This window comes from Erpetoichthys calabaricus, chromosome 2 (assembly GCF_900747795.2).
Source record: "Erpetoichthys calabaricus chromosome 2, fErpCal1.3, whole genome shotgun sequence".
Classification (NCBI taxonomy): domain Eukaryota; kingdom Metazoa; phylum Chordata; class Cladistia; order Polypteriformes; family Polypteridae; genus Erpetoichthys; species Erpetoichthys calabaricus.
In genome coordinates, this window is record NC_041395.2 from 3106142 (window position 1) to 3120087 (window position 13946).

General features: G+C 44.1%; 1 protein-coding gene across 1 annotated transcript in view; it reads left to right on the forward strand.

Moving 5' to 3' along the window:
* The first annotated feature begins 4473 nt into the window (after nt 1-4473).
* LOC127526859 (uncharacterized) overlaps nt 4474-13946 on the forward strand; it is an 84506-nt gene continuing 75033 nt past the window's right edge. Inside the window, exons 1-4 of the mRNA XM_051924009.1 lie at nt 4474-4584; nt 6848-6979; nt 12828-12935; nt 13252-13386. Coding sequence (XP_051779969.1) covers nt 4563-4584; nt 6848-6979; nt 12828-12935; nt 13252-13386 — 397 coding nt within the window. The 5' untranslated portion in view covers nt 4474-4562. The remainder of the gene's footprint in view (nt 4585-6847; nt 6980-12827; nt 12936-13251; nt 13387-13946) is intronic.

The following is a 13946-nucleotide window of genomic DNA, read 5'->3' on the forward strand; positions in this document are numbered from 1 at the left end:
ATTTGGTGTCCATGAGTATGGAAAACACTAGCAAATCTAAATAGATCATCATGGACCTCAGTGGGATAAGTGGCAGTCGATGAGGCTGAGGTAGAGAGAGCTTACAGCTTCAAATTTCTGGGAGTCCACATTATGGATGTCCTGTCTTGGTTCCTTAATATATCCTCCATAGCAGCGCCCTGTGTTGTCTTGTGAAAATGAAAAGTGTTGACCTGACTTGGAAACTTCTCATCAACTTGTATACAATGAATGCTCAATGGAGAGTCAACTGACAAACTGTACATGAGTGTGGCCCCCAGCAGCAGTGATTAGTGAAGCCTGCCCAATGCATCACTGGCACTCAGTTACCAACCCTACAGGACACCTTTCTGCTTGAGAAGATCCCTTAACATCACCCAGGACACCACCCATCTCCTCCATGGACTGTTCTCCATAATACCATCACTGGCTTCTTCTGCTGAGCTCCATAAACAGACACTCGCAGTGGTCAGCACCATGACTCGGGTAGATCAAGATGGTGGCATCTCCCTAATGGCACCACTGATCACTTTTGTGCATTTCTGGGTATCTACTAACTTGCACAGCTGTTGCCCCTTACCACATTCAGAATGATGTTAATCTGAGTATAATGTAAATAATAAAGAAGACCATCCTCATGTACACGTTGCAGTCATGTGTGTTGTATAGTGGAACATGATACATATGTAAAGAAAAAATGTTAAGGGTTATTACCACCCTCATAGGGAAGAAGGTTAAAGACTTTTTGATTATATCACCATCTTCTAAGACGCACCTACTGACGACTACATGGCTGGAATGTTGTGTCTTTAACCTACTTTCATTTTCATAATAACTACTTTAGATTAGATTAGACAAGCTTTATTAATGCCGGGGGGAAATTCCGATGCACACTGACACGCCCTACACTACCTCCATGAAATGTGTGCTATGCGAGTGTGTGTATATCTTAGTTAGTCTTAACCTTTCACAGCATTATTGTACTTACTTCCCAAGAGTTCCAAAGACTCTTTTCATTGTATGCGTTCTTGTCTATCTAAAATGACAGTCAATTGAATTGAACATAGATGGTGATGGGAGGCAGTGGCACCATCTGGTTAGTGCACAGAAAAGAGATGCCCTAGGAAGGAGAGAGAAGTACACTGGATATCTCCAGATCTCCAGCAAATGCCACTGCATGAGTGTGGGTGCTGCCAGGGGGCAGTAAATCCTTTTGTGCTCCAGAAAATCATAATGAAGGAGCAACACTATGAAAGAGAGCCATGAGGCCTGGTATGTAAAGCTCTCCTATGATGTCAGATTGTAGGCAACCCAGCACTTACTACTAGGCCCTCTGCTTGAGGGCCCTCTGCTTGAGCAAAGATTGCGGAACACGTCTTATTGGGCATAAGCAAGATATAACCAGCCAAAGCGTATCTCTACTGTAATATGTGGACATTTTAAGTGGATGGGCTCACTCAATTCAATAAGTTATGGAAGTAAGAGGAACCGCTGTACTTCATAGGAATTGTTGCATGGGGCTGAGCTAAGGCTGTTGTGGCTTTCAAGATCCAATAGTCCAACAGGATCCTTATTTACACGTCTCCCACAGACCGATGGCGGTGGTACAAACAAATGACGGGCAGTGAATAAAATGACACAAATACAACACTGTGCAATGTCCTGGCTAAGCCAGGGCTCCTCTCCTGGCCTATGTTTAAATGTCTTTTTTCTGTCTTCTCTGTTCCTTATGGTTGATTGTTTTCTATTGTTTCTGATAGCTTTGTTCTGTTCATTTATTATTTGTCTAATTGTGTATTTTCTGTTACTTTTTATTTTAGTTAGTCAGTATTTCATTTCTAGTATTTATATTATGCCCATTTCTGATATTGCTTGCATTTTGTGGGTGGATTGCGGGGTGGGGCGGGGCTACCTGTCAATCACTATTAAGGGACCACCTCAGCCCCATTAAAAAGTCCAGTGCGGTTCATTTAAATGCCCTCCAGTGGATTTTGGTGGTTCTTGTGAGTTTTGCTTTTTTCTTTGTATTTTTCCCTGGTTCTTGATTTTTCGTCTGCTGATCTTGGATTATTCTTGTTGACATCGGTTTAGAACTCAGCTGCCTTGGTTTGCCTTTTATTCACATCTTTTTTTATTACCTTTTGAACCTTGTTGTATTTTAAGTTTTCTTTCAATAAGTCCTTCTTAGTAAGGATGTTTTGTGGCCTTGTTTTATACAAGCCTGGGGTTAATGGTGATCTCCTCTGTTGTGGGGCATTTTGAGTGTGTTTTGCAACATTACTGGATATATTTTTGTGAAATCTAAGAGACAGAAGGCCGAAGCCAGCCACTCAGGGCTGCCTTTTGGTGCCCATCCTCTAAGATGGCTGGTGGGATTCAGGCCTGCTTACTTTTTTATTGGTTTTCAAGAACTTACTCACTTGTGTGATAAATCAAAAGCATACAGTAAATACAAATTCAGACACTCATTTGTCAGTACAAGTGTCACTGTTTCTTGACTCGTTTAACAGGACATTTTGTGTCAGTCCTTGCATGACGGCAGCCATATTGTTTACAGTTGCTACTTCTGTTGCCTCACATGTGACACAGAATTCAAATGACAATGTCATCTTGTCCCACCTATAAAAGATGGCGGCCCACTGCTTCTGACACTTAAGCAGTCAGATCCTTTCCTTTCCTTTAAACAAGCAATGAAGATAAGAGTTAGTTATGGGCAAATAAAACAAGCTAGTGTGAAGACTCTGCAATATTTATTTTGCCTTTGTGTTTTACATGGCCTTAACAGTCAATTTTGATGGTGACATTTGCTTTTCTGACTTTTTGAACACTTCCCAGCTGTTATTTCTCCTTCCATTTGCTGTTCATTTTTCTGTTGTTCCTATTATTTCCTTTGTACGCTTGTGTCTGTGTGTCTATATTACAAACTAGCAAAATACCCGCGCTTTGCAGTGGCGAAGCAAGCTTATGTAAAGGAGTGAGAGAGACTTTACCACCATTACAGCACAAACCAGGAGACTTGCATTTCCACCTAAGAGCTTGACAATACTCACAGTGAACATCGATGGATCCAATGTGTACTGTTTTGTCAGATTCATAATGTATGTTTGGGTCATACGCAAATCCACAATCGGCTTTTTTGAGCCAAACCTGTTGTTTTCGTATGATCGTACCTAGAAACAGAAGCTCTATGAACTTGTGGATTTTTCTGCGAGTATTTGGTGGCAGCGTCATGAAGTTGTTTCCGTCTAGCTGCATCAGAAAATGTACCACGACGTCTGACACACCTCCTTTTTACTGTTTTCTCACAGCCTGTATTGCTGCTGTCATAATCGGTTTCAGTTTCATGGTTTGTTTCAATTACATTAGTATTTGCAGGAGTTATTGTGTTGAAGTGACATTCGGCATCTGTCAAGCGTTGTAAGCATACAACCGGTTACCGGTTTCATCGATAACTTTGTATCCAGCTTTTGAGAGTTGAAACATTCATAAACATCAAAGTGACCACTACTCAAATCGTCGCCTGTGAATCTAAGATGTTTAAGAGGCATTGGCGGTTGTCCAAAGGTGTAAAATATTTGGCCATTTCGGTACACTTCAAAGCGACAACTGAACAATTCAGCGGCAGCCATCAACTCACATGCAGAACCATAGGTGAAGGGCTTAAGCATTTCACTCTTCTAGTGCTCCTGTGTAGTTTAATGATCTCCTGTACCGTCGTCAGTCCACACCTTGAACCTGTCCCAGTCATTCAATACATAAGACACAATCTTTCTCCGGATATCAAAAATCAGCCTGATATGGCCGTGGAATATGTAACACAGAGAATGGAAAAGGCAGGCGCCAACTCCAGGCATGGAAACCACTCGGTGACAGTTCTTTGATCGATGGTGATCACCTCGATAGACATGTTAATGGGGGTACGGTTGGAACGATAAAGGAAATGGGTACCTGAACAATGTAAACTAAGTCTAAAATACCTACACAATAACTATAATCGTAATAAACGAACAATAAAACAGCAGAGAAGCTGTGGATTAAATAAAAAGGCTGCAGTTATCAGCAGGGAGACGTGAATACCGTGGCGAAGCAAGGAAGGGAATGAAGAGACCGAAGCGACGGACGGCCTTATATAGGAAGGCAGTCAACTACGTGGGAGGCATGGGAATGGGGAACCCAACGCCGCCTAACACGGCGACTGAGCTGCAGGCTATGGACGTATATATGTACATAAGCAGGATTCAGTTACGACCGTTATGCGTAGAATTTCTAAATCAATCCTGCTTAACTTTTGTAAGTAAGCTGTAAGGAATGAACCTGCCAAATTTCAGCCATCCACCTACACGGGAAGGTGGAGAATTAGTGATGAGTGAGTCAGTGAGGGCTTTGCCTTTTATTAGTATAGATGATTGTATTATCAGTATTTTTATTGCCTTTGTTTTTTTTTTTTAGGTGATACATTAATTTGCAATTATTGTACTTCATCATCTTCAGAAGCCTGCATTAATGGAATAATTCATTGTAGTCCGTCAACCTTAAGCTGTGGAATGATTATAACGTCAGGCCTAAGTAAGTAAATGAAAATATTTTCAAGTTCTTGTTATTTCAAACATTGGCCAGCATGTGATGCAGGCATGGAGACTGTGCTGTGTCCTTCTTACCTGGACATCGAGCTGGCCTTTGTCCAAGGCGGCCACTGGACTGCACAGGACAAGGCTTCATGTTCTGACTTTCTGTAGATCTTCTGCATTAGATCTCGCAACACATCGGCTCCCTCTTCTCCTAAACATTTCAACACTTCTGCTTGTATTTCATACGGTCCTGCTGCCTTTCCATTTTTCAATCTTGTCATTGCCTGCTTTATTTACCTCCCACTTTTCCATTCCATCGGAACTAGTGTGGTGCTGAGGTGTTGCCCATTTCATGGCTGCACTCGGGTCCTAATCTGAGTTGATTTGTCATGCGGTGGGTGCGGCAATGCGCTGTATCAACGCGTACTCCTAACCACCTCCTCCTCCTCCTCATTTACCTCCCCACTGCTTACTCTTGATCCTAGCCCTTTGTTTGGGACTCCGGCCTCAAGTACTACCCTATAGCTACCCTACAGCTTTTCAAAGTACCTCTTCCATCTAATCTTGACAATTTAACACTCACTTATCACCACACCTTGCTCATCTTTCTTCTGCTTTATCTGACTAACATCCTCTCCAGCCTTGTTCCTTGTCTTTGCTATTCTACAAATCCTTCTCTCTCCCTCTTAAGTCTCTCCAGTTTTTCATACACCTCCTCCAGAGCTTGTGCCTTGGCTCTTGCTACTGCCCTCTTTGCTTCCTTGTTTGTGTGTATGGAAGGAACACTTGGAAGAAGGTGTCAGGCGTATTGTGTGATGGAAGAGGAGATGGTTAAAGGTAATGTTTTCAAGACCGTGGTAAGACCACCAATAATGTTAATGAGCTGAGAGCAGGAGAAGAAGTTGGATGTGGCAGAAATGAGAATGTTGAGATGGATGTGTGGAGTTACAAAAACAGGACAGAATTAGAAATTAGATGATCCAAGGTACAACAAAAGTGGGAGAGAAATCTAAGAAAGGACAGGAAAGGAGGTTGAAGTGGTGTGGGCATGTGACGAGGAGAGACAATGAAGATGTGTGCAAAAGAAAGATGGGAATGGAAGTACAGGGGAAGACAAAGAGAGGAGGATAAAGTGGATGTAGAAGGATAAAATAATAGAAGATCTGAAGGAAAAGGACTTGACTGAGGAGGAGGTGCAGGACTGAGGTGTGTAGAGAAGCTCAATCAAGCACATCAACCCCACACAGAAGTGAGAAGAAGAAGCTTGCTCAGGGTGAACCTGAGAGGGTCCCGTCTCCTGCCTATAGTAAGGCTGTATCCTCGTAAATCCCCTCTATGTGCTGTGATCACTGATGAAAGGCGCTACATGAGGCAAAGGCTGTAAGTTTCTGGCTAGGTCAGTTGTCTATGTTGTAAAATCAGATGAAGCAACAATTCTGTGAATTTCCAAATGTTACTGGAGAATATTAAAAATGTATAATCAAACTTTACGCGTGACATGCTGCATTTTAAATGGGCCGCAGGGAGGCGCTGAATCACCTTACTGCCTTGGCAGTTCAAATCCTGGACCAATCTGGTCAATGTCTGTCTGGAGTGGCCACCTTCTCCCTGTGTCCACGGGCATGTGCTGCTCCTTCCATAGCTCATCATGAGTTGGGTGTACTCTCTGCTAGTCTTTGTGCACCTAGTGGCAGACTGGCAAGTCCTTTATGGTTGCATATTGTGGCCCCTGTGAGACCTTAAATGGGATGAAGTAGGCCAGTGGATGGATGAACGGGGCAGAACCTGATTAAAATGTGTAGGTTTCAGTCCATTAGAATTATGACTGCTTAACTGGACTTTGAGTTTTGGATTTGTGTGTGTTTTTGGTGTTTTAGCCCCATATCATGTCCTGTCATGTTTTGCAAGGCAATTAGCAAGAAATGAGGACATAATAAGTTATGTTTTAGGACTTAAACATGATTCTAAGGAGTAACCCACTTGCAGAGCTGGATAACAAATGTTCTGTTAGCATTTCATTTTCTCTTTCTTTGAATATCTGTCCCCAGTAATCAATATGGCAGGTGTGCTACACAGCCTAATGCTTTCATAAACTCGTTTGCTATGTTGTGAAGACCCTACTGTCATTTTTATGGCTGCTAATTCCAGAATAACTATCACTGAAAGCACCCACCTGTAAATTAAAGAAAAGGCTTAACGCTGTAGGACACTCTGTCTCTGTAAGTGAAGGCCAAATCTCCTTCTTCTTTGCTGTCTTCCAGGTCAGAACAGTTACACACTCAGCTGTGTGGCCTCCTCGATGTGTAACTCTAGCGTGTCGATGAACTACGGACTTGGGAGCCTTGTGTGGATTTCAGAGTGCTGCAGCTCTGACTTGTGCAGCACCCATCAAGGTGAGAATGAAACACACATGTAAAGCGCACACTGAAGCTACAAGTTCAAAGTGGAGCTTAAGGAATTTGTGTGTGAGGAGTTGCCAGATTGTTTGGAATAACAAATGAAATCACACATTTGACTTACTGAAAAATACGGTAGGTCGGCTATATTCAGTCATAAGAACATAAGAAATTTGACAAATGAGAGGAGTCATTCAGTCCATCAAGCGTGTTTCTTTATGTAACAGCTAGGCTGTGCCAACATCTCATCCAAATCCTTCTGTTTTGTATTGGTAGAGTGATATTTTACTCTCCTTTCCCCTTTTGTATTATTAATATGTAGCCTTTGTCAGAATGCCTCAAATCTCACAGACTTACCACAGTTTATCACATATTGTACCATATAAGTTCTCCCCACCTTCCCTTCTACATTTATAACCTCAGGCAATTAGGTGTAGTAAAAGACAAGCAGGAGTTAAGTTACAATTTATATAATGTATTACTGATAATATTTATAAATAATAATAATAGGCAAAGTACAAGTGAATACTGGCAACCATACAACCTGATAAATGCTGATGTGTAGTTTCAGGCGGCACACAGACTTGTTAGTTACTTAAAATGTCTCTAGTTAAGTCTTCATTTTGTGGTCAGCTTTCTTCAGAACAGGTCGCATGCCTGTCTCAATATAGCGGCCGAGTTGTGCTCCTCATGGTAAAGGTGTATTAGAGAGATGCTTCTTCATGGTGATGTTTGTAAGACAGCTAGGGAGGGGTAAAGCAAGCAAATTTATAGATTCTCTGTCCAAACCCTACAGCCAATAGGGCATCATGGTACTTAATGGCTTCTGATATAAGCCAATTTCAACCAGCCATACTTCAGACCAATGGGGGAATAGAACACCTTCACACCAGCTGGGTAGTTGGCCACCATGCCAGGGTTGACTGAGAGAATCCTGCAGAGAATCACTTGCCAAACTGGTTTGAGGCACTTCCCCTAACCCTGTCATAAAATTACAAAGAGACTCAGTCCTAAAAGTGTGTGTGTGTGTGAGGGGGGTGGAAAGGCAGTTCAAAAAGAGACCCCTTTCCAAGTAGGTTGAGCGTGCAGTGGGTATAAATGCAACACAATACACAGAACAGAACACAAGTAATCCTCAATACAATACAATAGTAAAATAATTGGCCATTCCACAGCTGAGACAGCGCTGGGCCAGCAATCCAATGAAGGGACCACTCTTTCCCACGATTCCTGCAATTCTCGATCAGAGATGACTTTACCTTAGGCAGGCAAAACAACTTGGCAAGTGGGCCGTGGCACCAAATGTCTGTGGTATAGCAGGTCCGTGGCTTCAAATGTAATTAAGTAGTGATCAGAAATAACTTCATTTAATGGAGTAATATTTAAATTTTGAATTTCAACTTTGTAAGTTATAATTAAATCTAATGTGTGGTTATGATTATGAGTTGGACCTTTGACAATCCGACAAAATCCTACTGAATTTAACAAATAAGTAAGACATTTGCTAAAAGTGTCAGTTTCCATATCAATGTGTACATTAAAATTCCCCATCACTACTACGTGATCATAATTTATAGCCAAATCAGATAGAAGGTTGCTAAATTCAGTCATGAACAATGAATACGGCCCTGGTGGTCTGTAGACTAGGACTATAATTGTGTTGGAATCTGTTTTAATATTTATAATGAATGCCTCAAAGGATGTAAAGTCGCCTACATTTTTAGACGTGATTTGCATTTTGTTACAGTGAATTATTCCAAGGCCTCCTCCTCGACCAGAATCTCTAGACTTATGAAGGAACGAGTATCCATCTGGTGACGCCTCAGCTAGGGGGACAGTGTCACATTTACTAAGCCAGGTTTCAGTGAGAAGACACAGATCAGATTTTGTACTTAATATAATATCATTTACCAAAACAGCTTTAGTGCCAAGAGAGCGAAAGTTCAATAAGCAGCATTTAAAACTGCAAGCTTCTTTCTGAACTGCTGTTATAGTTTTTGTTTTAATTTGAAGTAAATTTCTGTTAAGAAATTATTCTAAACGTATTGTGAGGGTCTGCTGGGAATGTCTGGCAGAGCCCCCTGTCAGAAGTAGCTACAACTCCCACCTCTGGCAGAACTTCGACCATGTCCCGAGGGAGATGGGGGACATTGAGTCCGAATGGGCCATGTTCCGTGCCTCTATTGTTGAGGCAGCTGACCAGAGCTGTGGCCGTAAGGTGGTCTGTGCCTGTCGTGGCCGCAATCCCCAAACCCGTTGGTGGATAGCGGCGGTGAGGGATACCGTCAAGCTGAAGAAGGAGTCCTACCGGTCCCTTTTGTCCTGTGGGACTCTGGAGGCAGCTAATAGGTACCGGCAGGCCAAGCGGAATGCGGCTTCGGTGGTTGCTGAGGCAAAAACTCGGGCGTGGGAGGAGTTTGGGGAGGCCATGGAGAACGACTTTTGGACGGCTTCGAGGAGATTCTGGTCCACCATCCAGCATCTCAGGGTGGGGAAGCAGTGCAGTGTCAACACTGTATATGGTGGAGATGGTGCGCTGCTGACCTCGACTCGGGACGTTGTTGGTCGGACAGGGGAGTACTTTGAAGACCTCCTCAATCCCACTAACATGCCTTCCAATGAGGAAGCAGAGCCTGAGGACTTGGAGGTGGGCTCCCCCATCTCTGGGACTGAGGTCACCGAGGTGGTCAAAAAACTCCTTGGTGGCAGGGCCACAGGGGTGGATGAGATACGCCCGGAGTTCCTCAAGGCTCTGGATGTTGTAGGACTGTCTTGATTGACACGCCTCTGCAACATCGCATGGACATTGGGGACAGTGCCTCTGGATTGGCAGACCGGGGTGGTGGTCCCCATCTTTAAGAAGGGGGACCGGAGGGTGTGTTCCAACTACAGAGGGATCACACTCCTCAGCCTCCCTGGAAAAGTCTATTCGGGGGTCCTGGAGAGGAGGGTCCATCAGATAGTCGAATCTCGGATTCAGGAGGAACAGTGTGGTTTTCGTCCTGGTCGCGGAACGGTGGACCAGCTCTACACCCTTGGCAGGGCCCTGGAGGATGCATGGAAGTTTGCCCAACCAGTCTACATGTGTTTTGTGGACTTGGAAAAGGCGTTCGACAGTGTCCCTCAGGGAATCCTGTGGGGGGTGCTCCGGGAGTATGGGGTACCAGACCCCCCGATAAGGGCTGTTCGGTCCCTGTATAACCGGTATCAGAGCTTGGTCCGCATTGCCGGCAGTAAGTTCAACCCATTTCCGGTGAGAGTTGGACTCCGCCAGGGCTGCCCTTTGTCACCGATTCTGTTCATAACCTTTATGGACAGAATTTCTAGGCACAGCCAGGGTGTTGAGGGGGTCCGGTTTGGTGGGCTCAGGATTGGGTCACTGCTTTTTGCAGATGATGTTGTCCTGTTTGCTTCATCAGGCCGTAATCTTCAGCTCTCTCTGGATTGGTTTGCAACTGAGTGTGAAGCGCCTGGGATGGGAATCAGCACCTCCAAATCGGAGACCATCAGCCGGAAAAGGGTGGAGTGCCCTCTAAGGGTTGGGGGTGAGATCCTGCCCCAAGTGGAGGAGTTCAAGTATATCGGGGTCTTGTTCACGAGTGAGAGAAGAATGGAGCGTGAGATTGACAGGCGGATCGGTGCGGTGTCCACTGTGATGTGGGCTCTGCATCGGTCTGTCGTGGTGAAAAAGGAGCTGAGCCGTAAGGCAGAGCTCTCAATTTACCAGTCAATCTATGTTCCTACCCTCACCTATGGTCATTAGCTATGGGTAGTGACCGAAAGAACGAGATCACGAATACAAGCGGCTGAAATGAGTTTCCTCCGCAGGGTGTCTGGGCTCTCCTTTAAAGATAGGGTGAGAAGCTCAGTCATCCGGGAGGGTCTCAGAGTAGAGCCGCTGCTCCTCCGCATCGAGAGGAGTCAGATGAGGTGGCTCGGGCATCTGATCAGGATGCCTCCTCGACGCCTCCCTGGTGAGGTGTTCCGGGCACGTCCAACCGGGAGGAGGCCCCGGGGAAGACCCAGGACACGCTGGAGGGACTATGTCTCCCGGTTGGCCTGGGAACGCCTCGGGATTTTCCCGGAAGAGCTAGAAGAAGTGGCCGGGGAGAGGGAAGTCTGGGCATCTCTGCTCAAGCTGCTGCCCCCGCGACCCGACCTCGGATAAGCGGAAGAGGATGGATGGATGGATGGATGGATGGATGGATACATTTCTATTACAGATGCCCCTGGTGGAGTGTCTGGTTTTATCCCTTGGTCTAATACACCTTATTTTTTTGGTTATCAAGTAATTTAAGGTTTGCATCAAGACTAAATTTACTGGTGGCCCCACAACAGGGATTATGGGTAACAGCTTCAGGATAGTAACAGGTGGGATAAACAACAGCCTGTGATTTAAGATCACATGACTGTGGCCTGGATGGTGCTCTGATCAGTCAACCAGGCATATTTTGGAATAATAATAATAATAATAATAATAATAATTCATTACATTTCTATAGCGCTTTTCTCATTACTCAAAGCGCTATCCACACAGGTAGGAACCGGGAAGTGAACCCACAATCTTCCACAGTCTCTTTACTGCAAAGCAGCAAGATCCCCTCCAGTTAGGATGAAGACCATCTCTTTTGAAAAATCCAGGCCTTTCCCAAAAATCATCCCAATTGTTCACAAACGCTATGCTTTTATTTGCACACCAGGTTTCTAGCCAGCAGTGAAGGGAATGCAATTTGCTATAAATCACATCCCCTCTATATAATCTTGGTAAGGGTTCTGATACAACTAAATTCTGACATTTTCTTTTAGCTTTGGTGCATAAGGGGATGAAGTTGCTCTTTAATACCTCAGATTGCTGTAAATGAATATCATTAGTACCGACATGCAGCAGTAAGGTAGATACTTCATCGTCAGCGACACGGTCCAATGCGGCCTCTATGTCAGAAATCTTGGCCCCTGCGAGGCACTTAACATTAACTGCTGGTTTAACAGAGTTTGGAATTCTAACATTCCGTACTATGGAATCTCCATTTATGAGCACTTTCTTATTCTCAGTTTCCACAGGCACGCTGCGGAGTGCTGAGAATCTGTTCTGGGTCCAAATTGGTGACCTGGATGCCAAGGGACTAAATTTTGGCTTCTTAGACCCCCATCTTACTGTTACCCACTCGCCCTGTGGCTGAATTGGTGCCGCTGACTTCTGCCACATACTGACTACAGTGGGACCAGGAGAGACTGACGCCGAATCAGAGGTAGCTGAATTATCTAAACAAACTGAGTCAATTCAATTCTCAGTTTGCCTAAGTGCTATCAGGTTCCTAATGCGGTCCTCCAATTCGCGTATTTTCCCGAACAACTCTAAATTAACTAAACATTTTTGGCAGTTGAGGCTGTCAACACTGTCAGCCGGAAAACCTGAACTGTACATGCTGCAGGACACACAACATATAAACGTGCCCTCAATTGACTTTGATTTCTCACTGCCAGTTATTTCTCCTGGTCGGCTGTCGGCTTTACTCCAGTTTGCAAAGGGCTATGTGCCTATGGGAGACACCGCTGCTCTGTGCTTCTGCTCGCTGCTACTCCGAAGAGGTGGGACCTAAAACAGAGAGAGAGAGCATATGCAAAATATTAGATATTAGATACAGTAGATATGCAAATTTCACACCACAACACCTTCCTAATTGTCCTTACAAACTCTGCCATTCATTTTTCATCATCCATCCCATAGAATTTTGTCTTCATGTGCTAATGGCATAGTATTGTAATAACCTGAGCACAACACAATCAGAGGAGCCCGAGTCTCCCAAAGGCTTTCACCAAGCTTACCTGTTCATCTTCATTCTAGTCAACTTGTCTAGTGAGCCCAATGGACTGGTATGCTGTGCGGGGAATGATGGAAGATGCCAGAACATGGTCAACTGCACAGGCATGGAGGAGTTCTGCTTTGCTTCAGGTATGTAGCTGTGTTTTTAATGTTACCACAATTGTTATAATGACAAATAGCCACCTTCAGGTTCTTCTGTTAGACATTCTTCTCCTTGGTCTTAAAAATGGCCTGAATGCTTTTATGACGCTGGTACACGAGGATCACACAGAAAAAACCTTGACATGGGACATCTGAACATTTTGATGCTTGGGCTCAAAGCATGGGCAAGGATCTTGTTGCTTCCATTTCCTGTGTAGCTCTGTTTTGGACTGTAGAACAAATCCATGTTGTTGAGATGATCAGATTGATAAACAGCTATTTTGGTTATTGTTGTACATTGCAGATGACGGAATTAATGTGTACTATGGATGTGCTTCGAGAAGTGTTTGTGAAAATCCAAGAATTTCAAGCTACGTCTTACAATTTTCCCTCACTTCACAGACTGAGTGCTGCCAAGGAGATCTTTGTAATATGCTCGGTGAGTGATCTTCTCAGTGGGGTGCGGTTGTGATTTGGCATTGATGAAGCCAACGATTGAAATGTTGCTTCCTCTCCTCATGATAACAACGATAACCAGTTCCAGGCCCAGAGACTGAAATGATTTGCTTTGTTGTTTCAATCTCCAGAGTGAGCAGATTAAAAGAAAAACGAGAGCACCAAGTACAGAACGTCATCCGATGTAAGGAGATGTGGCAGATAAGAGACAGATGCAGCATATATTTGCAGTTTCTCTCACTTCATGCTTAAGACAGACATAAACATCAGGTGTGAAAAATTCACAGAAAACAAAGAAAATTCAAAACCTTGAGTTTTGATCCCACTATGGAGATTTTATAGCACATGTCCTGTCATCTAATTTCATCACAATGAGTGTCTCTCCTCACTGCTGTGGTGGGACGATCCACAGATCTCACAATACCTCATCATTGGGCGCCTGATAACAATACATTAGTGTCCCCAGAGTTCCACAAGGTGATTTAGGATGTTCTAGTTTGGCCCCCCATTTCTGGATACTTAGCTGGTCAGCCTGTGCTTTGC